Source organism: Notolepis coatsorum (assembly GCF_963971535.1).
Source record: "Notolepis coatsorum genome assembly, chromosome: 9".
In the NCBI taxonomy this organism is placed as follows: domain Eukaryota; kingdom Metazoa; phylum Chordata; class Actinopteri; order Aulopiformes; family Paralepididae; genus Notolepis; species Notolepis coatsorum.
In genome coordinates this window covers 126,626,625-126,651,518 of record NC_140173.1, presented here as the reverse complement: position 1 = coordinate 126,651,518, position 24,894 = coordinate 126,626,625, and the positions used below count along the sequence as shown (strand labels likewise).

Genomic DNA, 24,894 nt, shown 5'->3' with positions numbered 1-24,894 from the left:
TATCTGTAACATCATATTTCTTGGCTGCTCGACAGTTTGATGTGCTTCGCGCTGTTAACCCTTTCACTACCGCACTACCAAATGGTTAACCCTTACCAAATGGTTAACCCTTTCACTGCGACACTGTTAACCGTCTGTAGTGTGATGGTAAAGGGTTAACCTTCGGTAGTGTGGTAGTGAAAGGGTTAAGGCAGAATAACCTATTGCCTAAATCTTAGAGTGAGGGAATGCAGCGAGATGGACGGAGCTCATACTCCACATCCATAGATTCCTCCGCGCTCTCACTCTCCGTTTAGTACGCATACTATCGGGTATCCAAAATGATCGGTATGTATGTGCACGCACGTTTAAATTTTTTTGCACCTGGCTGTGTGTGTGTGAGAGAGAGGGAGAGGGAGATACAGCGAGAAAGACGCTGACTCGCTTTGGGAACACCAATTTGGCGCGATCTGTTGTATGTATAATGACGTTTAAAAAATCTAGACTCCCAAAACGCCCCTTTTTCAGACTTCTTTCTAGGAAAAAAAACTCTTCTAATCGGCACTACAGTCATCTCAATTGAATAGGGTAATCAACTTCGCAAGACATGGATAATTACATATCCCAGCTGCTTTCATGTGCTCATTAGAAAACGGACTTTATGAAAATGTACCTTTTTCAACAGTATCCTTCTTCCCCCTTCTCTCTCTCTACTCCCAGTGGGCCCCTTTCAGGAGGACCAGAAGCACCCGACGCGTTCAGGGATGATCCCCGGCTCCTGGCAGCATCGCATGAAGCTCCAGCTCTTCCTCAAAGCGTCCAAGGCCTACTACGTCCTGTCTGAGGCAGCCACCAACCTGCTGAAGTACGGACGAGCCCTGCGGTACATCAAGCTGGCCTTGCAGTGCCACGGTCAGTGTGTGTGTGTGTGTGTGTGGCTCTGCAGTGCCACGGTCAGTGTGTGTGTGGCTCTCTAGTGCCACGGTCAGTGTGTGTGGTTCTGCAGTGCCACGGTCAATGTGTGTGGCTCTGTGTGTGGCTCTGCAGTGCCACGGTCAGTGTGTGTGGCTCTGTGTGTGGCTCTGCAGTGCCACGGTCAATGTGTGTGGCTCTGTGTGTGGCTCTGCAGTGCCACGGTCAATGTGTGTGGCTCTGTGTGTGGCTCTGCAGTGCCATGGTCAGTGTGTGTGTGTGGCTCTGCAGTGCCATGGTCAGTGACGTGTGTGGCTCTGCAGTGCCACGGTCAGTGTGTGTGTGTGTGGCTCTGCAGTGCCATGGTCAGTGTGTGTGTGTGTGGCTCTGCAGTGCCATGGTCAGTGACGTGTGTGGCTCTGCAGTGCCACGGTCAGTGTGTGTGTGTGTGTGTGTGGCTCTGCAGTGCCACGGTCAGTGTGTGTGTGTGTGGCTCTGCAGTGCCACGGTCAGTGTGTGTGTGTGGCTCTGCAGTGCCACGGTCAGTGTGTGTGTGTGGCTCTGCAGTGCCACGGTCAGTGTGTGTGTGTGTGGCTCTACAGTGCCACGGTCAGTGTGTGTCTGGCTCTGCAGTGCCACGGTCAGTGTGTGTGGCTCTACAGTGCCACGGTCAGTGTGTGTGGCTCTGCAGTGCCACGGTCAGTGACGTGTGTGGCTCTGCAGTGCCACGGTCAGTGTGTGTGTGTGTGTGTGGCTCTGCAGTGCCACGGTCAGTGTGTGTGTGTGTGTGGCTCTGCAGTGCCACGGTCAGTGTGTGTGTGGCTCTGCAGTGCCACGGTCAGTGTGTGTGGCTCTGCAGTGCCATGGTCAGTGTGTGTGTGTGTGGCTCTGCAGTGCCACGGTCAGTGTGTGGCTCTGCAGTGCCACGGTCAGTGTGTGTGTGTGTGGCTCTGCAGTGCCACGGTCAGTGTGTGTGTGTGTGTATGTGGCTCTGCAGTAGGGATGCCTCGATCGGCATATACATAAACTGCATAAAGCGCTTTGGATAAAAACACTATATAAATGCAGTCCATGTAAGTTATGTAACCATATAACACACACATGGGAAGTGTAATTTCCAAATCGGCAACCTAGCAGCATTCTTATTGCCATTTGTTTGGGACATTGGACAAAAACATTTTCCATTGGTAACTTCTAACATTTTGATTTCTGACTTGTTCCACATGACTCCTGGTATTTTTGTACTGGGGAAAATCTCCCAATACAATATTTTAGCCCGGCAATGCAACCATATCCAATACCAGTATCGGGTATTGGCACATCCCTAATTTACTTGTTGGAATTGGTTCAAGCTCTTGTCTTTCAAGTGACTCTTGTCGTTCCCCCCCCTTCTCTCTCTTGTCTCTCCCTCCCTTGCTCCGGTCAGATGTCTACTGTCTTCTCTCTCTGTCTCTCCCTCCCTTGCTCCGGTCAGATGTCTACTGTCTTCTCTCTCTGTCTCTCCCTCCCTCGCTCCGGTCAGATGTCTACTGTCTTCTCTCTCTGTCTCTCCCTCCCTTGCTCCGGTCAGATGTCTACCGTCTTCTCTCTCTGTCTCTGTCTCTCCCTCCCTCGCTCCGGTCAGACGCCTACAGTCTTCTCTCTCCAGTCAGATGCCTACTGTCTTCTCTCTCTTGTCTCTCCCTCCCTCGCTCCGGTCAGATGCCTACTGTCTTCTCTCTCTTGTCTCTCCCTCCCTCACTCCGGTCAGATGCCTACTGTCTTCTCTCTCTTGTCTCTCCCTCCCTCGCTCCGGTCAGATGCCTTACTGTCTTCTCTCTTGTCTCTCCCTCCCTCGCTCCGGTCAGACGCCTACTGTACAGTGAGCTGCAGTGCGCTGCAGCAGCGGGTGCTGTTGTTCCACAGCCAGTGTCTCTCTCTGTGCGGGGACATCCAGCTGATGCTGGCTCAGAACAACAACAACAGAGCAGCCTACCTGGAGGAGTACAGCTACCAGACCAAAGAGGACCAGGAGATCCTGCACAGCCTGCACCGGGAGAGCAGCTGCCAGGGTCAGCATGCAGCTTGAATGATTAATGTATCGACGTATATGTTACAAACAGGCGAGGGACATAGACGTTGTAGATGCAGTCCGGTGTTCAGAGATGCGTGTGCTCAATTGATCAGCTTAGTGCTTTAATGTCGGTGAACATTTAGGTGCACAATAACGCAGACTTCAAGGATATATGTGACTGCTAGTGATGGCAGACACTAAACAATACCTTTTCACTCACTCAGTCACTCACACACACAGCATGCAAGACGCATGCACATTTCACTACATTTAGCAGCTGACCCTCTTGCATGTGATGTAGAACTGAGGTCTTGATCTGCTCAGATTCTGCTTGACGGCACTCTCTCGTAGATTGTTGCCCATATTTGGCAAGTTTTGGACTGATTTGGCTAGTTTCTGTCGTGTTGCAAACGGCAACCTCTAGGCAAAAGATGACAACATGGTACTGATGAATTGAAAATGGGGGACCCTGGTGGAAACAAGACGAAAGTCTTTCTCTGGTCTGCATCCCCTTAACAATTGTGTGTATTGAGCTGTACTGTATTGTACCCATTCTGCAATCTGTTAATAAAGTTTTCAATCAATCAATCAATCTGTTACTACTACGGTTACTAGTTCTAGTGTTCCTTTTACTCTTTACTAGTTTTAGTCTTGCTTATTTTACATTATCTTTTTTTACTCTCTTGCTAGCTTTTATGTTCTTTTACAATGTAGCGCTTTGAGATTTGCTCCTCAACTATAAAGCGTCCTACAAATCAAATATATTATTATTATTACTGTGCTTAGTTTACATTTTTTGTTTTTGTTTATGAATTTGATTTCAGTGGCTATTTAGGGGAGGGGTTGCTACTGCTGGCCACACCTCAGGCTCTACCAAGAGGGGTCTGGAGAAATTTACAAATTGTACAAGTTACTGAACTCTAGGGCTGTACCGAATGTCATTTTAAATTTTCTTTACATTCGAAGCTTCTATTGAAGTTTTCGAATGAAGCTTTGAATGTCTGTCGTCATATTTTATGACGTAATCATAACCTTTTTTTATTTTTTATATATCCTCAAACAAAATCCTCAATTTGAATAAAGTAATTAATCTGATCAAATTCATTATTTCTTTTATTAAATCAACTTTCTTTAATGAATAACTCTTCAGTTTCATCAACATAAATTATCCAATAAAGGCACGGTTGGTACGAAAGTGATGGTGACGTCTTGATGGAGCGCCGAGCACCAAGCGGATGCAGACAGGCTACATCATTTATGATAAATGTTTTATTTAAATTTTTATGACTAGTCATATTCTATAATAGTATAATACTATAATATTAGTGTAGCCTAATCTTTATCTGCAACTGTGAAGAAAAACCCCATTTGGTTTAAACAAAATAAATGGATGCATAAAAAAAAAGGGGGATAGAATTTTAATGTCAATGTTATGAATGAAGCTTCGAACTATTCGGTACAGCCCTACTGACCTCAAACAAAAAAAGGAAACGAAGCTCAATACCAAGGTCGCTGTTTGACTGCATTACAGATGATACCGCCAAGGCATGTTGACGTATGATGAAGCAATGTGGTGAAGGACATTCCATGAAATAATTTGAGATCTATGAGCCCACTGACAAACACTTAAAAAGGCTTTGTCTCATCTCGTAATCCTCTCTCTCTCTCTCTCTCTCTCCCTGTTAGCCTTTAACATGGCCACAGAGCTGGCCACGGACCCAGAGTACCAGCTGTTTGTTAGCAGTAAGTGCTATGAGGCGGCTCACGACCTGGTGACCTCTGGTGCTGTGAAGGAGCACGGACCGGAGCAGCTGGCGCAGGTGCTCAAGAGGCTGGGCAACATCCGCAACGAGATCGGGGTCTTCTACATGAACCAGGCCGCGGCCATGCAGACCGAGAAGGAAGGTGGGTTTGATGGACGCACCATGGAGAAAAGTCAGGGATTGGCCCAACATATTTGATACAGAATACAGCACATTTTGAAAGGATATAGCACTTTGGAACAACATTTATGGCTTTTACCATTGCACAACCTTGGTAACCCAATATTAGCTGTCTCAGGGGTCTCTAGTGATGGTGTTGTTACTTGCTTACTTTCCACCCTGGCCCAAATAAAACACTTACTCTTACTTACTTACAATTACTCCGTAGTATTTATATATTATACCCAGTTTAATCACCTGTGCATTGTATGTTACTATTGCACTTTACTGTTACATTTGTACTCTGGTTAGATCCCAAACTTATTTTCGTTGTATTGTACTTGTGCTGTATGATGACAAGTTCAAGTTTCAATTTTCTTTATTAGTTGTCATACAGAAGTACAGAATACTTTTATACAAAATGCTTCTTTCTGTTACGCCCCAGGGACTGTGCTAGACAAAAATAGACAAGTATAAAATAAGTATAGCAGTATAAAATAGAAGTCAAGTACGTAGACAAAAGTGTTCAGTATATACATATATAAAATGTACAATGCAGAGTAGAAGTAACTGAGTTACAATACAATATACTATACAGTACAAAGCAGAAATGGGATGAGGTACAATTTACAGTAATGAGGTATGGGTTGTAGTGCAAATTCTTTACCAATAAATATAAAGTGTGTTTAGGTGTTCTAAAGTGGGTGCTGCAGTGAGTTGTTTGTTTAAAGTGAGTGTGTGTGCTGTGAGTGCATTTGATGGTTGTTACATAGTGTTATTGTTCGTTGAGCATCCTGATGGCCTGGGGATAGAAGCTTCTTCTGAGTCTCTCTGTGCTTGCCATGAGACTCCGGTATCGCTTGCCTGACCGCAGCAGTTCAAAGAGGCAGTTGTTTGGGTGGCTGGAGTCTTTGATAATTCTCTTAGCCTTACCCATGCACCACTTGTTGTAAATGTCCTGGAGAGTGGGAAGCCCCCCTCCAATTGTGCGTTCGGCTGAACGGGCCACTCTCTGTAGTCTGCTACGGTCTTGTGCGGTGCTATTCCCAAACCAGGAGGTGATATTGCCAGTCAGGATGCTCTCTATTGTGCATGAGTAGAAGTTCTTAAGGATCTTCTGACTGACTTGGAACTTCCTTAGGCGCCTGAGGAAGTAGAGGCGTTGCCGTGCCTTCTTCACAACACTGTCAATGTGTGTGGTCCATGTCAAGTCCTCGGATATGTGGACTCCGAGGTACTTGAAACTGTTCACTCTCTCAACCGGTGCCCCGTCGATGCTGAGGGGGCTGTAGTCCCTGACCCCCGACCTCCTGAAGTCCACAATCATCTCTTTTGTTTTGCTGACGTTCAGGGAGAGGCAGTTCTCCTGACACCACTGCAATGACGATACATTTTAATCTAATCGAATTGTGATGAGTTGCAAATCGCTTCCTCACAACCTGTTTAATACGGGGGTCAGCATAGCAGAGGCAATGTTGAGCCTCTCACTATCGATTTGCACACTGACCTCGCCTTATGGGGCGAGCTGGCGGGGCGTGTCTGTATGCAAATTCAGGTGTACGAGAATGCGATTCCAGTTTATGAAGGAGTGACGTACTTCATTCAAGAAGTTCGCAGCTGCCATCATTTTGGCAACTTCTCCATGCGTTGATGAATCCGGGGGTAACTGTAACTAGCAGCTGATGCTGTGTTGAGAGAGCTGAACGGATCCCAGAGCTAGTCGTAGTCTTCATTGATTGGGGCAAAATCTACTATGCATTCCGTAAGCCATGGCTGCCACACACTTAACGCATATTCACTCGCCACAGTCAATATAATATATATTTTAACCTGCCACGATGGTCTGCCATTGGCCAGTAAATATTGGCCAATGGAAACACTGGTCATGACATTGCTGTTGCTAAAGAGCCCAGGGTGTCTATTATAAAGGGCGGGTAGTTCCTCGATGTTCTTGGCCAAATTCCCAATCATGTCTCAGACATCAAAGCCACCTAATCGTCCCTCTCCCTAATTGGCTGACATCAAGCCTTGTCTCCTGAGCCTTTCTGCCAGGCTGTATGTGCTAGCACCAGGTGCCAGTTCATGGCAGCCGTGGCTGTATGTACCAACTGAAAAAGAGCTTTGTGTCCTAGTTCTAGAAAAACGCCATATCAATTCTCATTCAGTCATTAAAGGGGAACTATTTTACTATTTCTTTCACTATTTGGGCACTTTTACACAATTCCTGTGAGTCTATGGAACACCTCTGTAATATATATATTTTTTTTTATTCATTGTTTTGTATTTCTAATCAAGTCCTCAAAAACAGCATTTTTCTACCTCAAGATCTCGAGCTGTTTTGCAGCCGCAGCTGCAGGTGCCACCTAAACCACTGTGTGGCCTGCGCCGTCTGCTGAACATTAACATGCAGCAGTGACTATATGACATCACATATAGGCACATTTTCAAACGACTCAGTTCAGTGAGGGTGAATATTGTGAGAGGAGAATTGGAAGAATGCGCCAATATGAGAATTTTGAGACATAGATCATATTAATATAAGTTCACATAGCTAGGAAACAATGCTAAACACTCAAAAAGGCCATTTATAAGATAGTTCCCCTTTAAATCCTGCAGGCACACTTTTTTGTGTTTTATTTATCCCCCCCCCCCCCCCCCCCCCCAAGTTCTGTGTTGCTGTTTTTAAATAAGTAAGTTGGCATTTTTGCAATGGATGAGCGACTTAGAAAAGGAGGGTTAATGGAGGTTTATTACGCATGATTTAATTATTTTACCTAAATGCATTTATGAAGGGAGTGTACATTCCATTCTGATCTTATAATGAACCTAAAACATGGGATCATTCCCAGGTGTGGTCTGAATGTGTGTAATGCTGTATCTGCAGCAGTTCTCTGCACGTTACAGACACAGACTGACATAAGCCAGTATTATTTATTAAAACTGGCCACTTCAGTCTATATATGACCTTTGTTTTTTTTAATTATTTGAATCGTGAATCGTCATAGATAATTGGAAATTAAATGTAGTAATATGATGGCTTAATCAATAGTTAATTCCTCTAAACGCATAATCAATCCGTGCATTTTGTTTACGATGACGCTGCCGCTTCTTTTCACCCGACGGCCGGGAGTTTCACTGGGAGAGCGTGACGCGTGCGGAGGTTCACGCCATCTCCCTCAGATCACCTCCGTGCTGAACAGGCACCAGTAGCAACCAGTAGGAGTCGCTATTAAAACGACCAGGACTCAAAACCCCCATCGGCTTCCCACCCGCAAACACTACAACTGTGTTCGCAGAGACGAGGCTTGGAGTGCTTAGACCTCTCCACTACCCAGCCACGCCACTCTCCCAATGGGCTTTTCTGTGATCTTTCCAATGGCTTCATAAAGAGGGCCGGTATCCTTTCTTAACTCCTCCCCCTTCTAGTGAAGAAGTGCGTGTCTGTGGCCGAGCAGGAGATGTGGAAGAAGAGCTTCGCCTGCTTTGAGAAAGGCATGAAGGACTTTGAGGCCATCGCTGACAGCACCAACACGGCCCTGCTGCTGTGTAACACGGGCCGCCTGATGAGGATCTGCGCCCAGGCCCACTGTGCCGTGTCTGCAGACCAGCGCAGAGGAGAGTTCTCCCCTGAAGAATCCCTCTATTATAACAAGGTAATCCTGACTTACCGTCTATTGCATTGTTGCATCTGACCTATGATAGGCTTTTTCTCCTTGTATTTGCCGTTTATCTATTATTTTCTCTCCTCCTCTGTGTTGTCTTTCACCACTAGGCCATAGACTACTATCAGCGGGCGATGAAGTGTTTGTCCAGCAGAGGGAGCCACCCAGCGGTGTGGGACAGTGTAAACTGGGAGCTGTCCACCATCTATTTCACCCTGGCTACTCTGCTGCAGGACTACGCCCCTCTGTCTAGGAAGGCCCAGGAGCAGGTAACTTGGCACACTGTCTGTCAGCTCTAGCCTGTGTTCCATTCTATTAAAGGGAAAGTTGGGATTGTTGGACATTTAAGTTGTATGGAATACTTGCTAGTTAGTAGTGTAGGCGAACCAGAAAAAACTGGGTCTTTAACACTAGCACAGCCATGGAGAAAATGCCACTAATTCCCGCCAGGAACGGGTCAGATGACCCGACAGCTTATATGAGAAAAATAAACAGTGTAAACTATATAATTACCTCTGAATATAAAAATGAGGTTTACCACAATGAAATGTAGGTTTGAGTGACATAAAAAAAAATGTGACCCCTTGTTGGCTGTGCTAGTGTTAACCAAACAGTTTGAATCCACACCACAACATGCAGGCTAAAGGGTGACCTCTTTCTAATACAAAATCATCGTCCTCCAGCACTTTGGATTCTACTATTACTTGGCACAATTTTTTCCCTTGAAAAAAGCAGGTGTATTCACAATTCTGAAGGACCATGGTTTTGTGGTTAACCCTTTGCCTGCATGTTGTGGTGTGGATTAAAACCTTTGTGGTTTCGTGACCTTGTTTCTGCCGTTCACTGCTCGTCCAAAGCTTCCCTGTTCGCTCAGAACCAAAACTCCAACCACGGGACTCTGGAAGTAATCTAATAGCTTGGCTTCGACTACACTACTGGCTAGTATTTCATACAACTTAATGTCCAAGAATGCAAACTATCCCTTTAGGCTATTGGACACCTGGAGAGAAAAATATATAAAGGGAAAGCTTTTTTGTGACTCAAAAATAACACATTTAATGAAGAACCACAATCCATAAGTCAACCATAAATGAATCCATACATGTACATTTTCAAGGAATCATAAAAAAAGTTAAAGTTTGATTTGTCTTATGCATTCTACATCGTAAATAGAAGCTGCCCAGCAGCCAACTACTTGTATAAAAAAAAAAAAACACCTAACTCCTGGACTTGATATTATGTCATATGAAGATGATTGACACCGTCCATTGGCTGTGTGCCGTCAGATTGAGCGGGATGTGACGGAGGCCATGATGAAGTCTCTGAAGTACTGTGACCTGCAGACGGAGTCAGCTCGCCAGCCTCTCTACCAGTACAGAGCTGCCACCATCCATCACCGCCTGGCCTCCATGTACCACAGCTGCTTCCGCAACCAGGTGGGAAAACACTCTGACGCACAAAGAGCCTCATTATACTAGATTTCCATATGTGTAGTAGCTTGAGAGTTGATAAAATACTGGGCCACAATTTACCACTCGCTTCCAAGGAAGAATGAGAGTAAAAGATCTGTCACAACTTTAAACCAAGGTTTATGAACTGGAAAAATGCAGCTACTCTTGGAGACCGACGGGGGGGTGGGGGGAGTTATTTATTGGTACAGTTAAAACCAATGCGTTTTGGCAACATGCCTTCGTCAGGGTTTATTTCCAAGGACACATTATAATCTATTCTTAAGTGGAAATGAGTTTGATGGTGTATATTTAAAAAGCTCTCTCCGTACAGATTTCTGTGTATTTTGCTTGATAAATGAGGCTCAAACAATGTGGATTTCCCCTACATTCTGTTTATTCAATCTGAACCTTCACCACGGTGCTCCTCTCGTCACTGATGAGGAAAGTGATGTGGAAGAACAACACTGACATTGATTGCAATAGCAGCAATATTACATACACTGACTGATATCCTGGGGTCGTATGTATGTGGCAGGTGGGGGACGAACACCTGAGGAAGCAGCATCGTAGCCTGGCGGAGCTGCACTACAGCAAGGCCATCTGCCTCTTCCTCAGCCTGAAGGACGCGCCCTGCGAGCTTCTCCGCACACTGCTGGAGAGGGTGGCCTTCGCCGAGTTCACCATGGCGGGTTAGTTGTAAAGCTTCCGTGATGCAGGAAGGAAAGAAGAATGAACAAAGTGCTCCCTCTTTCTAGCTAGTTAGTGACCCAACTCCCCACACCTGTGGCCAGGGCTTCCTATTATTGCTTAGGTAATTTTCAGTTCACTGGAGTTAGGCCTGTATTCTACCCATTATTCCATCGATTAATCGAGTAATTGTATAAGAAATAACTTTTGCTGTGAAGAGCAATGGTAAATATACAAAAGGGAAAATAAGATAAAATTCAGATAACTTTGATATCTTAACATAATAACTAGCCAGTGGCTACCCACCATATTGATTTACTTTCTTAACCAGCCATTACATGTAGCCACAATTAACGTTAACATACATTCTTTACTCGCCATAATTATAATTTTTTTTAAATAATTTTCGTTAAATGCTAATGACAACATTACCTTGTTTCGGCTCTGCTCTGTGGACTGGATGCATTCTACTGAGATGCTGAAGCATTGACAAAGTGCTATTGTGGTAGGCCTTTACAATACACACTAGGGCTGTCCCCGACTAAGGATTTGGATGGTCGACTAGGATTGGCCAACATTTTCCATTAGTCGACTATTAGTCGACAAAAAAAGTATAATATTTTTAAATATATATATATATATTTTTCATTTTGTATCATTCCATTTGCGCTGTGGGGGGTGCTTAATGTCTGAAGGAGTCGACTGAAGGCTTCTTGTCCTCTGCAAAAGCATGCAATTGGTCCACTGATGGATGCATCTTGATATTTGTCTAGTCTAGTGTGTCCATTAGATGGGTGAAATCCTCTTTCAGTGCCTCTGTGCCTGTTTTCGTAGGCAGTTAGCCTCTGGTATGTGTGCCATTAGCGTTAGCCACGCTTCTAGGCTTCTTTTCTTTTGGAAAGAATGATAAAAAAAAATTATGTCTTGAAAAATCTTTTTTGTAGTGAAATCTCACATAGGCAGGTGTCAGACTCTGAGTTCTAGGTGTTCTATGTGTCATTTCAGGTCAGAGCAGCAACGGAGCCAAACTGAAGTCCCTGACTGGAGCCCTGGAGGTCATGACGGAGACTCGCCACGCCTTCCAGCTCATCTGTAAAGAACTCCTGGAGGAGCAGGATGAGGTAGCTTCCCTACTTTGTGGAAAGGGTATAGTGTGCATCTGTTGGGACAATGGGAATGGCCCCTCTGCACCCTCTCTCAACCTTGTGACACCCTACTGAAGAATCTTTAAATTGTTTACCCTAAAAACACTGTTGGTATGAAAAGGGTGTGATGTACAGCCTATTGACGGATAAATGAGGATGAATGTTCTATCATCGGCATGTAAACATTTACATTTTGTCATTTAGCTGACGCTTTTATCCAAAGCGACTTACAAGTTCTGTACGACAAGTCAGCAGGAAGGGTACAACTCTTACAACTGAGTAGTAATGTTCATCAAACTTCTGAAACTTGGGTGCTGCAGTGTTGAGTGCATAGTAGGACCAAGCCCTGGGGGACACCTGTCCGAAGGGGTCGGGGGGGCGACCGGGACCCTCTCCATGATACTCTGTAGGAGCGGTCGTCGAGGTAGGATGTCAGCCATGCCAGTGCAGAGCCAGTCACTCCCAGCGAGGAGGATCTGATGGTTGACTGTGTCGAAGGCTGCCGACAGGTCCAGGAGAATCGGGTCAGAGGAGAGGCCTGTCTCTTTTGCTAAGTGAAGAGCCTCTGTGACCACTATGAGGGTGGGTTGTCTATGACTGGGGTTCATGGTTGGTTTTATGAGGGGTGTGACTCTGGCTTGTTTTAGGGAGGTGGGAACCACCCCCGAGTTGAGGGAGGCGTTGATGGTTGCCGTTAGAATGTCTGGTGCTATGGTCTGGAGGAGTGGGGAGGGTATCTGGTCCAGCTGGCATGTAGTGGGACGGTTTGACGTTACCAATGTCAAGGCCTCTGCGTCTGTAATGGGAGAGAAAGATGACAGAGTAAAGGATGAGGTTCTCTACTCGGCATTTGGAATGGGTGGGGGTTGGGAGAAGCAGCTGCGGATGTTCTCCCCTTTTTTCTCAAAGAAAATCACAAAGTCTTTGGCGGAGGGGGAGTGAGGAGGGAGGACATGGTGACGTGCACTTTGCAAAGGTTCTTAGCCGAGGCCTCGATCTTATGGCGAAAGAAAGGAGCTTTGAAAGAAGCTCCAAATTGTTTTTTGAGAAAGCTAGCAAAAGGTTGTGTTGTGATAGGTGGTGATGTCACCAGTGAGGCGTGACTTTCTATACTTCCTCTAGGCCGCTGAGTGGGACAGAGCTTGTCGAAGGAGGTTGAGAGGGGTGAGAGGAGGGTGGAGGTTTCCGTATCTGTGGGGAAAGCAGAAAAAGTCTCAAGTCTCAAGATAGGATGTTGGATGAGAGTGTGGAAGGGGATAGGGAGCGCAGGTAGCGTCTGACAGACTGTGTGGGTTGGGTGGATGGTTTGGGGTTACGCATAAGAGTTAGTGAGAAGGATATGAAAAAGTGGTCAGATAAATGGAAGGGAGTTACCATGGTGTTAATGATGCTGGAGTTACGGGAGAATATGAGATAGACCCACTCCTATCCTGGGGGGTCATAAACAAAGCAGGCTATTCTCAGTCCTCACTCCACAATGGTGGAATGAACTCCCCACTACAGTCAGGACAGTTGAAACCCGGCCAGTTTTCTGCAATCAACTAAAAACACACCTTCAAACAATATCTGAAATAATATATATATATAAAAAAAAAAAAAACGTACTTACTGTCTTTTTACTATTATTTACCCTAATACTATGCTACTATTATATATACTGCTACCTTGCTAATATGTCTATACTACTATGCACTCAGTGTGTAACACTCAAGCTCGATACTATTTGACGAACAATGCCACTGACCCTTAGCTGCCAGAGATGTACCCCTCCTGGTGACATGTTGTTCACAATCTGTATGTCGCTTTGGATAAAAGCGTCAGCTAAATTACTAAATTGTATATTGAATGAGTGAATGAATTTGCCCCATCCCTGCAGTCAGTAGACCACCTTCTTCTCGGCAGTATTCCACCTCCTCCTCCAGCACTAACTACCCCACTGTTGACCGGCCACCATACCCCTCCCTCACCCACCTCTCCTGTCCTTTCTGTCCACCTGTAGCTGGAAACGGCAGACGAGGAGGACTCTGCTGCTGGTACAGACAGTGCTGCCTCCTCAGGACTGAACCTCCAGGAAATCATGAAGTTGATTGGCGTGTTTGAACCCAGCTTCTCTTTCCTGCTGCTACAGCTGATCAAGCTAATGACCGCCATGAAGCGTAAACCAAGGTGAGGGAACCCGTCCGCGCTCCTCGTGGGGTTTCTTCCACCAATAGCTGTGTACCTCTAACATGATCAGACCAGGATGGGCGGGGTCAATGGACCTCATGCACCAACGGACTTACGAGAAAAGTTACGAGCAAATTTCATCAGAGCTCCACTTATGACCTTTTTTGGGACGATTTTGGCATGCATTAACGGTTCTTTCTCGGGGATTCGCTCGTAGCTAAGAGCAGGATTTACGAGCGTGGAACAGCAGTCGTAAGTCGGACAGACTGGTGTGTGCCGTGTTCTTAACACTTTGAGCGCCGGCTATTATCCTCATCCTGTAGAAAATGCGCCACGATTTTAAATATAGGCATTGTAACTGTGCGTCGCAGTGTTTGCAGGGCTATATCTATATTCTATATTATAGCTATGGAGACTATACTATGGCTCATTTGACAGTAACTATCCCTCGTTCAACATGTAAAAAAGAATAATGTTGCAGGCTCTATGTTGCCTGTAAGCGTGTTATACCGTGGTGAATATTGTATAGTTTCAGAGTGATCCTGGGTATGTCATATAGTCCTTACCTTTACTAGGAGGTATCCCAAAAAGAATATTCCAATTGTCTGACTGCGATTTCCAGTATTGATGTCCATCGTGTCCCTGACATGAACTGGCACAAAATATGCATGGCGTGTGCTGAACGCGTTTCAAAGTGCTCGGATGAAGCGATTTACTTGGCTTGGTCTAAATTCTCCGCCCGGACCATATACGATGTAACACACAGTGTGAAATAAGGTTTCAAAGGGTAGGCGATACTGCCACCTAGCAGGATTCGGCCGGTATTGCACTCTTGGCGTCTCAGGATGAGTCCCAATGATACACCGAGGTCCGTGACACTGCATAGAATTAAAAAAATCAAATAAAAGAAAAACGATAAACCCGAGAAATCTTGGGTTTTGGCGCTCAACCGCTGGCGAGATAACCCAAGAAATCTCGGGTCCTGCGCAAAAAGTGTTAACCCTTTCAGCATTCACGTGTGTTCACGTTTCTGAGCCCCGACCGCTGAGTGCCAATCACGTGTTAACACGTTTCAGGGTCGATTTTAATACCCTATTCAATGTCAGGGAGCTCTATGTTGCCTGTAAAATGCATACTGGGACTCCAAAGGTGCAGTACCGGCCGCATCCTACCAGGCGGCGGTATCGAGCACCCTTTGAAACATTGTGTCTTGGGCTGTGCGTCGATTATATGGGTCCGGGTGGACTTTTCTTTGTCGGGCAAGTGAAGCGGTTGTCCCGATCGGATTGAGAAGAATCAAGTACTCCCGATCCATGTTTTGTGATGGATTATGTTGGCGACACAATGGACATAATTACTTGGAATGGCGATCAGATAATTGGAATATTGTTTTAGGGGCACATCCTAGTCAAGGTAAGGGCTATATGATATCAATCTTGCGTTGATCCGAGCATGCCTTCATTGTGATCCGAAAGTGTTACTGTAACGTTACTCCACAACGTATGCCGTTGGTGGCGATCGGAGCATAAAAAACGACCATCCCCCCCACCTTTTCATGCATTCATGATGGGACATAATACCTATCATATGCATTTGATTTTTTAATTGTAGCATGTGTAGGGACGAAATGCCAATGCATTTAGTATAATACACGTTGCATGCTATTACCAGCCTCCCAGGAATTACCCTAGACCGCTCTAAAACCATACTTATATTGACCACGGTATAAAACGGGAACGTATGGATGGAAAAATTATTTCTTTTTTGCATCTTGACCGGAAGAAACTCAGTGTCAAATGACCATAGTATTGTATCCATAGCTATAATATAGAATATAGTTATAGCTAGGGATGTCCCGATCCGATCGGGGCCGATCACGTGATTTTCCGAAGATGGATCGGCAATTTTTTTTTTTTTTTTTATTCAACAAACATGACCATGTTCACGTCTTAAACTCATACTGATGCTTTAGTTTTGGTTTTAAATTGCATATCATTCATTTATTTATTGTCACACAGAGCAGAAGAATTTTGCCAAAACAAACCAATAGTATCCAGCTGCAGAACGGCAGACCAGCCACACTCTCGGACCCAAACGCATTTCCTTTGATTTAATTATACATCAAATGATTTATGTCAAGGATTGCAATGCCTCGCTTGAATGAAGTTAACTTTTCACCTGGATAACGTCAACATTCAGGGTGAATGTAATGTGAGAAATTGGGATAAAAAAAAAAAAATTAAAAAAGAGAAATTTTGATCAGATCGGGAAAGATCGGTATCGGTAGATACTAGAGCTGCCGCGGTATTGATGTTTTCCTTACCGCACATATTTGCAAAATATTTCCTACCGCCGCGGTTATTACCGCACGCACACAAAAATTAAAAAAAAAAGTTTGAATGCATTTTCTTTTTAGTAGTAGTCTACTCTTTATAGCATATAGCCTGCCTCTAGTCTAAATGTATATCTTTAGAGGATGACTTTGCAGCATGAATATTGTTTGGGATTCGGCAAGCACGCATTAGTTATTGAAAGTGAAACACGGATTCGAAGTTTCCCCTCTGGTCGTGCGCAGTTCACTCGGTGTCGCGGGCAGGGGTGGTTACCCCTAACCCCCCCGACCCTTTCTTATTATTATTACTATAAAGTTACTACTTTATAATAAAGGCATTCGTTTTGTGGCATTAACATTATATTGTTATACGTTCAATAACATCAGCGTATTTACCGGACCATAGCAAGGCAAGCAATACTCTATTCATATCTCAGTTCCTTTCTTTGCTCAGAGCGTGCCGAGTTGTCCCATTCTGTGGTCTGTTAATAAAGTTTTCAATCAGACAAGTGTATAGAACGAAGGGCTTTTATTATAACATTCGTTGCAGACAGTAAAATCATTATGTCTCGTTTAGTACTCCTGAGGAGCGATGGTAGTCCACTCCGGCGGAGAGTTAAAGCTAACGTTATTAGCCGTGTTGTGATGAGCTGACATTCAGGAAGTAAAAACCTAATACGCGCTTGCCGATTGGTGGTAACACACTGCATGACGCTACAACGTGTGACGCGTCTCTCTTCTGACCAATCAGTGGTCTGCAATGTTTCACGTGACTTTTCTGGTACCCAATAGGGTCGCTTGGAACCTCGATAGAGGAGTAGGGTATATCTGCAGAGCCGCAAGCCCAACGAGAGGAGGTAATTTATTATTATTATAAAAAACAGCGGTGACGCGGTATTCGGCCTACTCTGCAGTGGCCGTGATGTAACAGCGATACCGCGGTAATGCGGTAATCGCGGCAGCTCTAGTAGATACTCAAAATCACATGATCGGGATCGGATCGGGAGCAAAAAAACGTGATCGGGACATCCCTAGTTATAGCTCTACAAACAAGGTGAAGGACTCCATTAGTTTAATGCTGGCACTGAATAGATGGGCCCCGGAAACAACGTGGCACCCAAAGTGTTAAGGGCTTTATTTGGGATAAATCGTGGTGATTGCATTCATGACGATTCTACAGACATCCTCAGAATTAAATAATTATAATAATGATAAATACGACAATCTTTGTCTCATAAAAAATTACGTTTTGCATTTACAGTCATGCCTCAACGAGTACTTCATTCAAGGAGTTCGGAGCTGTGATCAGTTTGGCAACTTAAGAGAACCTGTCCGCGTTGATGAATCGGGGGGGGGCGGACTGTCTTAGGTTTTCCGTACAAGGTTATTTATGAGGAAACTTACGAGAATGTTTGTGCATGAGGTCCAATGTCATGGTAAAGCTGGTAAATGGCCTTCCCTTTACTACCGGGAGATAAACCGTCAGAAGTAGCATGATCTCCTAGTGCTGAACTTCTTCTGTGAGAACGACAGGGCTGCGTCCCATCCTTGTCACTCTAGGACTACCTTTATTCATTTATTTATTTTCTAAATGTTCCTTCACAATGTTCCATTTGATTAAAAGTGTGAAACTCCTGTGTAATGTATTTAGTCACCAATTAACCGACGGACCGACTGTTGATTCTGTGTGTGTGTGTCTGTATTAACAGCAATAAGGACGAGGAGCAGCTGAGGACCTATAAGAACGTGTACTCGAAGCTGTTGCGTGCTGAGAAGAGCGCTCCGCTCCTCAGCCGCATGGAGCTCTACATGGAGCTCCTGCAGCAGCTGACCCCGCAGACGGGAGGCCCCGGGACGTCCTCGTGATAGTGACATAAACCACACTACGGCCCTCGGGAGGTGGAACTCTCTGCCCTCCAAGCCCTAAGTCATTGATATGACTGTTAACCTACAGTGTTGTCCTCGGGACAAAACGATTCATTAAGACTCAAGTGTTGTGTACATTCATAGGTAAAGAACTAGAGGTTGAGTATTTTCAGGTGATGTATCACATTCACACTCCCAAGTGATGTTGATTAACTTTATATCTGGAAATGCATGGGCTGGCAAAGGAAGTATCAAAACAGACTTGGACTACATGGTTCTTCATCTCAAGGGATCAGATAACAAGATGACATGAAGATGTGTGGCAGTGTAATGACGCTATTACGCTCCACATGGAGATGGTGAGGTTAATGCATTATATCACCGTCTGTGCCTTACTCTGAGCAATGAATGCAATGTTTTCTAACTTCTTGCATCACATCTTTTGGATTGTACAGTTTTGTAAGGCAGGGTTGAGAAATCCTGAAGAAATCCTGCAGTTGGCTTGTAATCCAAATTGTGACAGGCCAAATTCAAGAGAAATCATTTAGCATGGAGCCACGTGAATGGTACAATTTATTTAAATGAAAGTCTGTGTAAAGGAAATTCAGATTTATTTCTTATTAACACATTATACATGTTAGAAATGAATTGCTGAAAACATGCGAGAAGACTGTACTGAGTTGTGAGTTAGGCCGTTAAACTGTTTTTCACCAGTTGTGTTAAGATTTTTGGGGCGGAGCCTGGAATCATGGCTCGATGACACACTGGAGCCATATTTGGCGTCGTTTCACTGAGATAAATTGCTTATGTAAATTGAGAGAGAAGAGGCAGGAAGGGAGAGAGAGGGGCGTGGTTTCAGTGCCTTCAGCGAACATGCCCCCAGTGTTTCAGAGCAGAGAGTAATGTGTTCTTTTTTAGTGACCTAATTTTATATACTTGGTGATTTCTTTTTGAATCATTCAAATTTGCAGGGTGGGTAACACATTTTTCTGTGGTGTGACTCTGAGACTCTGAGCACACATGTAGTATTGCTTTACACTAGGGATGCCCCGATCGATCGGCCACCAATCGTTATCGGCCGATAATCAGTATAAATATGCGATCTGTGATCGGTGATAATGCTTAATTTTCGCCGATCGTCAAAACCGATCGGAAAAACATGATCCAATTCTTAGCGGAGATCTCAGTCACTGCTGACTTCTCTCTCAGACACACAGCCTGCGGCGTACGGCGCCTCCTCCTCCCCAGCCCCTCCCGCACTTATGTAAACAAGAGCCTCGCAGTCTGCTAGTCATGCGACATGAGCTAACGTTGGCTACCTACCGAGCTAACATTACTGTTTAAACTAAATGACCCAGTGACTACATGAGGCATTGTCTTAACGTTATCTAGCTGGCTAGCTACTGATAGCTGCTGATATCAACAAATGCTCCAGCAATAGTCGAGTGCATGATAAGTTACCTCCGTTGACTCGGTAGCTCACGTTAGCTCTAAACTAAATAGTTCACTGAGGCGTTGTCTTAACGTTATCTAGCCGGCTAGCAGTAGCTACAGATAGCTCCTGATATCAATGTCTTATAACATTGATTCGATGCGTATTCGAGCTGAGGGCTTGCTGAATGTGATTTTTACCAATACTAGGGTCCAGCTGCAGCGCCGGAGAATCCTGGCCGTAGCTGGAGGCTACTCGAGTACACACAGACAGTGGAGCTGTTTGCAGATAGCGAGCATTTTAACTTGTTGCGTGGTGGCGATGTCTCACAGATAATACAAGTACAAGTCTAATTATATAATATATATATTTTATAAAAAATTAAATAAAGAAATTATATAAATATTAAAAAAAAATTAAAATGATCAAACGATCGGTATCGGCCGATATGGCTCAAGACGATCGGTGATCGGTGGCAAAAAACGTGATCGGCGGGGCATCCCTACTTTACACAGACTTTAAAATAATCTGGTGTTTTGATATTCAATAATACCACTGATGCTGTGAAGAAGAAAGGTGAAGAGTGATGAATGACTGAAGTGCTTCAGTTACAACTGAGTTATGTTACATTTTGTTTTCTGATTTAGCTTTTTCAAAGCGGCAATGTGCAATAGCCAGGCAACATTCAATGCAATCTATCTCCTTGGAAGCCTAGTTTGTCAAGATTGCTGTATGTTTGAATGTGAGTGTTTCAGCATGTTTGCTGTGAATAAAATGGTTTTAAATTATTTTCAAGTCTGCTCTGTTTCACTACAATGTATGCCACTTATCTAATTCAAATTCAAAAAACGTTTAGTCCCGCAAGGGGCAATTTAAGGCATGATATCACAAACGGCTGCATTCCTATACATTCAACACAGAACAGGACAAGAGACATACATGACACTGCCAGAATGGGATCCCTACATTGATCTGTCAGTCCAATAGATAAATAAATAGATTTGGTCGGTATAAAAAGTGCACTTTCGTCAAATATTAAAATCAAGGGATCAAAGGTTGCATGTTTGTAAACTGACCTTTCCTTGTACTGTGGCCATTCACCAGTCGAATGGCCTCTGGTACAAACCCAAATTTCCTTCTGTTTGTTTGGCAGGCAGGCTGTCTAAAGCGCTTTCCTGAGGGCAGCAGGTCAAAACACACATGAAGGACATGTGTGGGGTCATCAATTATTTTGTGTGCTTTCTTGAGCACTTGGGCATTGTAAAACTGCATTAGGGATCTTTGTGTTCTGCCGATTTTTTTTAGCTAAGGTTGACAACACCTTGCAGTTTGTTCTTGTCTCTTTGACAGATGGATGTGAACCAGCATACAAATGAAAAGGTTAAAATACTCTCAATAAAGGAAGAATAAAACATTGTCAGAATTCTCTGGTCGACTCCAAAGGAGTTTAGTTTGCGAAGACGGTACAGACGCTGATGAGCCTTTTTTATTATAACATCTGTGTTGTCACTAAATTTAAGTTTAGTCATCAAACACAGTTCCTAGGTATTTGTAGTTCTGGACAATTTCCACCTCAGCTCCGTGGATGCTTGTTGGGGTGACTTCTATGTGTTTTGGTGAGATAATAATTTCTTTGGTTTTGGATACATTTAAATCCAGAAAACAGCCCTATGCATAGTAGTAGTGTAATGTGTCCTACTCGTAGTAGTAGTAGTGTAATGTGTCCTTCCTAGTCGTAGTAATAGTGTAATGTGTCGTAGTAGTAGTGTAATGTGTCCTACTTGTATTAGAAAATGGTGATTTGGGCTTGATGGGACATTTTATTTTATAATATTTATCATGTTTTCCTCTGCTACTACTTTCATAAAACATGTAAAACAATCAAAAACAAAACATTCATAATAAGGTAATTTACAGAGTTTTTTTTTCCTTTATATAATTGATTGATTGATTGATTTGAGTATTTTAGAAGAAATTTAAATAACTAATACAATTTTGAAAAACCCTTTCTGTAAATATTTTGTTATTTAAGCTACAATTAAAACAGAAAAATGTGCTCTGATTTAATACAAATGTGTGCATTTTATGAAATATTAGCTAATATGAGTAATGTTAATAACAAAATATATCAAAATACACCAAATATACATGTTTTTTTTTTAATCCAAATTCAATGTTCATTCAGATAGGATGAAAGGAATTACATTTTCATGTTCAATTGTGGTACCTCCCCTTAACATCCTCTATAGCAGTGATTCCCAACCTGGGGTCCGCCAGGGGGCGCAGGGGGTCCGCCAAACCACAGATGATTTGAGTTTTTTTTTTTTTTTTTTTTTTTTTATCATCAGAAGCATGAATAGTCTCTCCACTACAATAAAAAATAAAGATAAATAAATAAACATCTAGACATGATTTTTGAACGTTAACAGTAGGCTACCGGGTAGCCGCTAAAACGCGAATCAGTTGACTATCACTTTCTGTAGCTAGCCTAGCACGCTAGTTAACTTTCTCGGCTCGTCTGCAGTCAGCCGCCAGAGGCGAAAATGTGTGACAAACGAAAAGGAGATGACGGCAGCTCATCTGCAAAAAAAGTTAGGACCTACAGCAATCGCGAAAATTACATCACCATTTGCTTCACTGAGGGACCAGACAAAACGACCTGAGTGTGTGATTTGTGGAGAAAAGTTGGCAAACTCGAGCCTGAAGCCCAGCAAGCTGAAGAGACATCAGGCGTCTAAGCACCCAGAAACCGTTGGGAAGGATCCAGACTTTTTTCGGAGGAAAGAACAGTCTCTCAAGGCGAACAAGCCTGTTGATGTTAGAGTAGCGTGGAGCAGGGGTGGCAGTGATTTACAGAAGGCTACCGAAGCCTCCTTTGAGTGTTCGCTTTTAATTGCAAAAGCAAAGAAACCGCACAATATTGGCGAGCAGCTCATCAAACCAGCCTGCATCAAAATGGTTTAGAAACTGTGCGGCCCACAGGTGGCGGATAAACTAAAATCAGTACCACTCTCGAACAATGTAGTGAAAGACCGAATTGATAAGATGTCAAGTGATTGCGAGCAGCAGCTGTCAGAAAAGCTTAGAAAGGGTCCATTTGCCATACAACTTGATGAAACTACAACTGTCGCAGACGAGGCTGTGCTCATCATTTATGTGCAATATATTGAAAATGAGGATCTGAAGCAGGACATTCTCATGTCAGTCAACCTTACTACCACCACTCGAGGTGAGGATATTTTTACTGCAGTGGATTCTTACTTCATTCAACATAAATGCAAACCGTTCACCATTAGGGCCTGATTTGAGAGGATGAATACAGGATTTGAATATTGGCCAACATTTTGAAATACATATGGTGCAAGATTAGATTTGTTGATTGAAGGCACAAGTCAAAGAAGCATAGTGGGTCTAATTATGATGCATATGCCTGCCAGTGGGTCTTGGACTTCCTGACTGGCAGACCCCAGGTGGTGAGAGCAGGCAACTGCACCTCCTCATCCATCACCCTCAACATAGGGGCCCCCCAGGGCTGTGTTCTGAGTCCCCTCCTCTACTCCCTGTACACACACGACTGTGTGGCTCAGCGGAGTAGCAATACAATCGTCAAATTTGCTGACGACACAGTGGTGGTGGGCCTGATCTCTGCCAACGACGAGAGGGCCTACCTGGAAGAGGTCAAGGTCCTGGCGGGATGGTGCCAGGAAAACAGCCTCTCCCTGAACGTCAGCAAAACAAAGGAGATGATTGTGGACTTCAGGAGGTCGGGGGTCAAGGACTACAGCCCCCTCAGCATCGACGGGGCACCGGTTGAGAGAGTCAACAGCTTCAAGTACCTCGGAGCCTACATATCCGAGGACTTGACATGGACCACACACATTGACAGTGTTGTGAAGAAGGCACGACAACGCCTCTACTTCCTCAGGCGCCTAAGGAAGTTCCAAGTCAGCCAGAAGATCCTTAAGAACTTCTACTCATGTACAATAGAGAGCATCTTGACCGGCAACATCACCTCCTGGTTTGGGAATAGCACTGCACAAGACCGAAGCAGACTACAAAGAGTGACACGTTCAGCCGAACGCACAATTGGAGGGGGGCTCCCCACCCTCCAGAACATTTACTACAAGCGTTGCAAGGGCAAGGCTAAGAGAATCATTAAAGACTCCAGTCACCCGAACAACTGCCTCTTTGAACTGCTGCGGTCAGGCAAGCGATACCGGAGTCTCAAGGCGAGCACAGAAAGACTCAGAAGAAGCTTCTATCCCCAGGCCATCAGGCTGCTAAACGAACAATGAAAGAACACTACACAACAACAACCACCAAACGCACATAGCACACACATCCACACGCACACACCCACTTTAAACAAACACACTGTAGCACCCACTCCACACACTTTATAGCACACACCCACTTTAAACAAACACACTGTAGCACCCACTCCCCACACTTTATATTTATATTTATGGATGAAGGATTGCACTACAACTCGTACACCTTACTGTAAATTGTACCTAAAATTGTACCTCATCCCATTTCTGCTTTGCACTAGATAGTACTGTACATTAGTACACTGCATAGTATTGTGTATTGTATATTATATGGTAACTCAGAACATTGTACATATGTCTATACCGAACACTGTGACCTCATTTTCTTCTTCTAAATTCATGCTATATTATGTTATTATGTTATTTGATACTATCTTGTCTAGCACAGTCTCTGGAGCGTAACAGTAAGAAGCATTTTGTATGAAAGTATTCTGTACTTCTGTATGACAACTATTAAAGAACTTGAACTTGTATAAGCAGTTTGTTATTAAAATGACAAAAAAAAAGTATTAAACCCAGCTAGGACAGATTCTCTCTGCTACTGATTGGAATTTCCTGTCTCATATTTAGTTTAATTTGTTGCATTGATTTGTTCCATAAATGCAAACCGTTCACCATTAGGGACTGATTTGAGAGGATGAATACAGGATTTGAATATTGGCCAAACATTTTGAAATGCATATGGTGCAAGATGAGATTTGTTGATTGAAGGCACAAGTTAAAGAAGCATACATAGTGGGTCTAATTGTGATGCATATGCCTGTGTATAAGCAGTTTGTTATTAAAATGACAAAAAAAAGGTATTAAACCCAGCTAGGACAGATTCTCTCTGCTACTGATTGGAATTTCCTGTCTCATATTTAGTTTAATTTGTTGCATTGATTTGTTCCATAAATGCAAACCGTTCACCATTAGGGCCTGATTTGAGAGGATGAATACAGCATTTGAATATTGGC

The 24,894-nt window shown here is 43.9% G+C and overlaps 1 protein-coding gene across 2 annotated transcripts in view; it reads left to right on the top strand.

Moving 5' to 3' along the window:
- Positions 1-20,397, top strand: part of edrf1 (erythroid differentiation regulatory factor 1) — a 38,387-nt gene extending 17,990 nt beyond the window's left edge. The window contains exons 16-25 of one of the 2 annotated variants that reach the window (XM_084321197.1): positions 700-891; positions 2,739-2,942; positions 4,631-4,849; positions 8,293-8,519; positions 8,639-8,797; positions 9,815-9,964; positions 10,515-10,668; positions 11,672-11,787; positions 13,811-13,977; positions 18,019-20,397. In XM_084321197.1, coding sequence (XP_084177323.1) covers positions 700-891; positions 2,739-2,942; positions 4,631-4,849; positions 8,293-8,519; positions 8,639-8,797; positions 9,815-9,964; positions 10,515-10,668; positions 11,672-11,787; positions 13,811-13,977; positions 18,019-18,175 — 1,745 coding nt within the window. In that variant the 3' untranslated portion in view covers positions 18,176-20,397. The remainder of the gene's footprint in view (positions 1-699; positions 892-2,738; positions 2,943-4,630; positions 4,850-8,292; positions 8,520-8,638; positions 8,798-9,814; positions 9,965-10,514; positions 10,669-11,671; positions 11,788-13,810; positions 13,978-18,018) is intronic. The other variant, XM_084321198.1, reaches the window with a different exon arrangement.
- Positions 20,398-24,894: the final 4,497 nt, after the last annotated feature.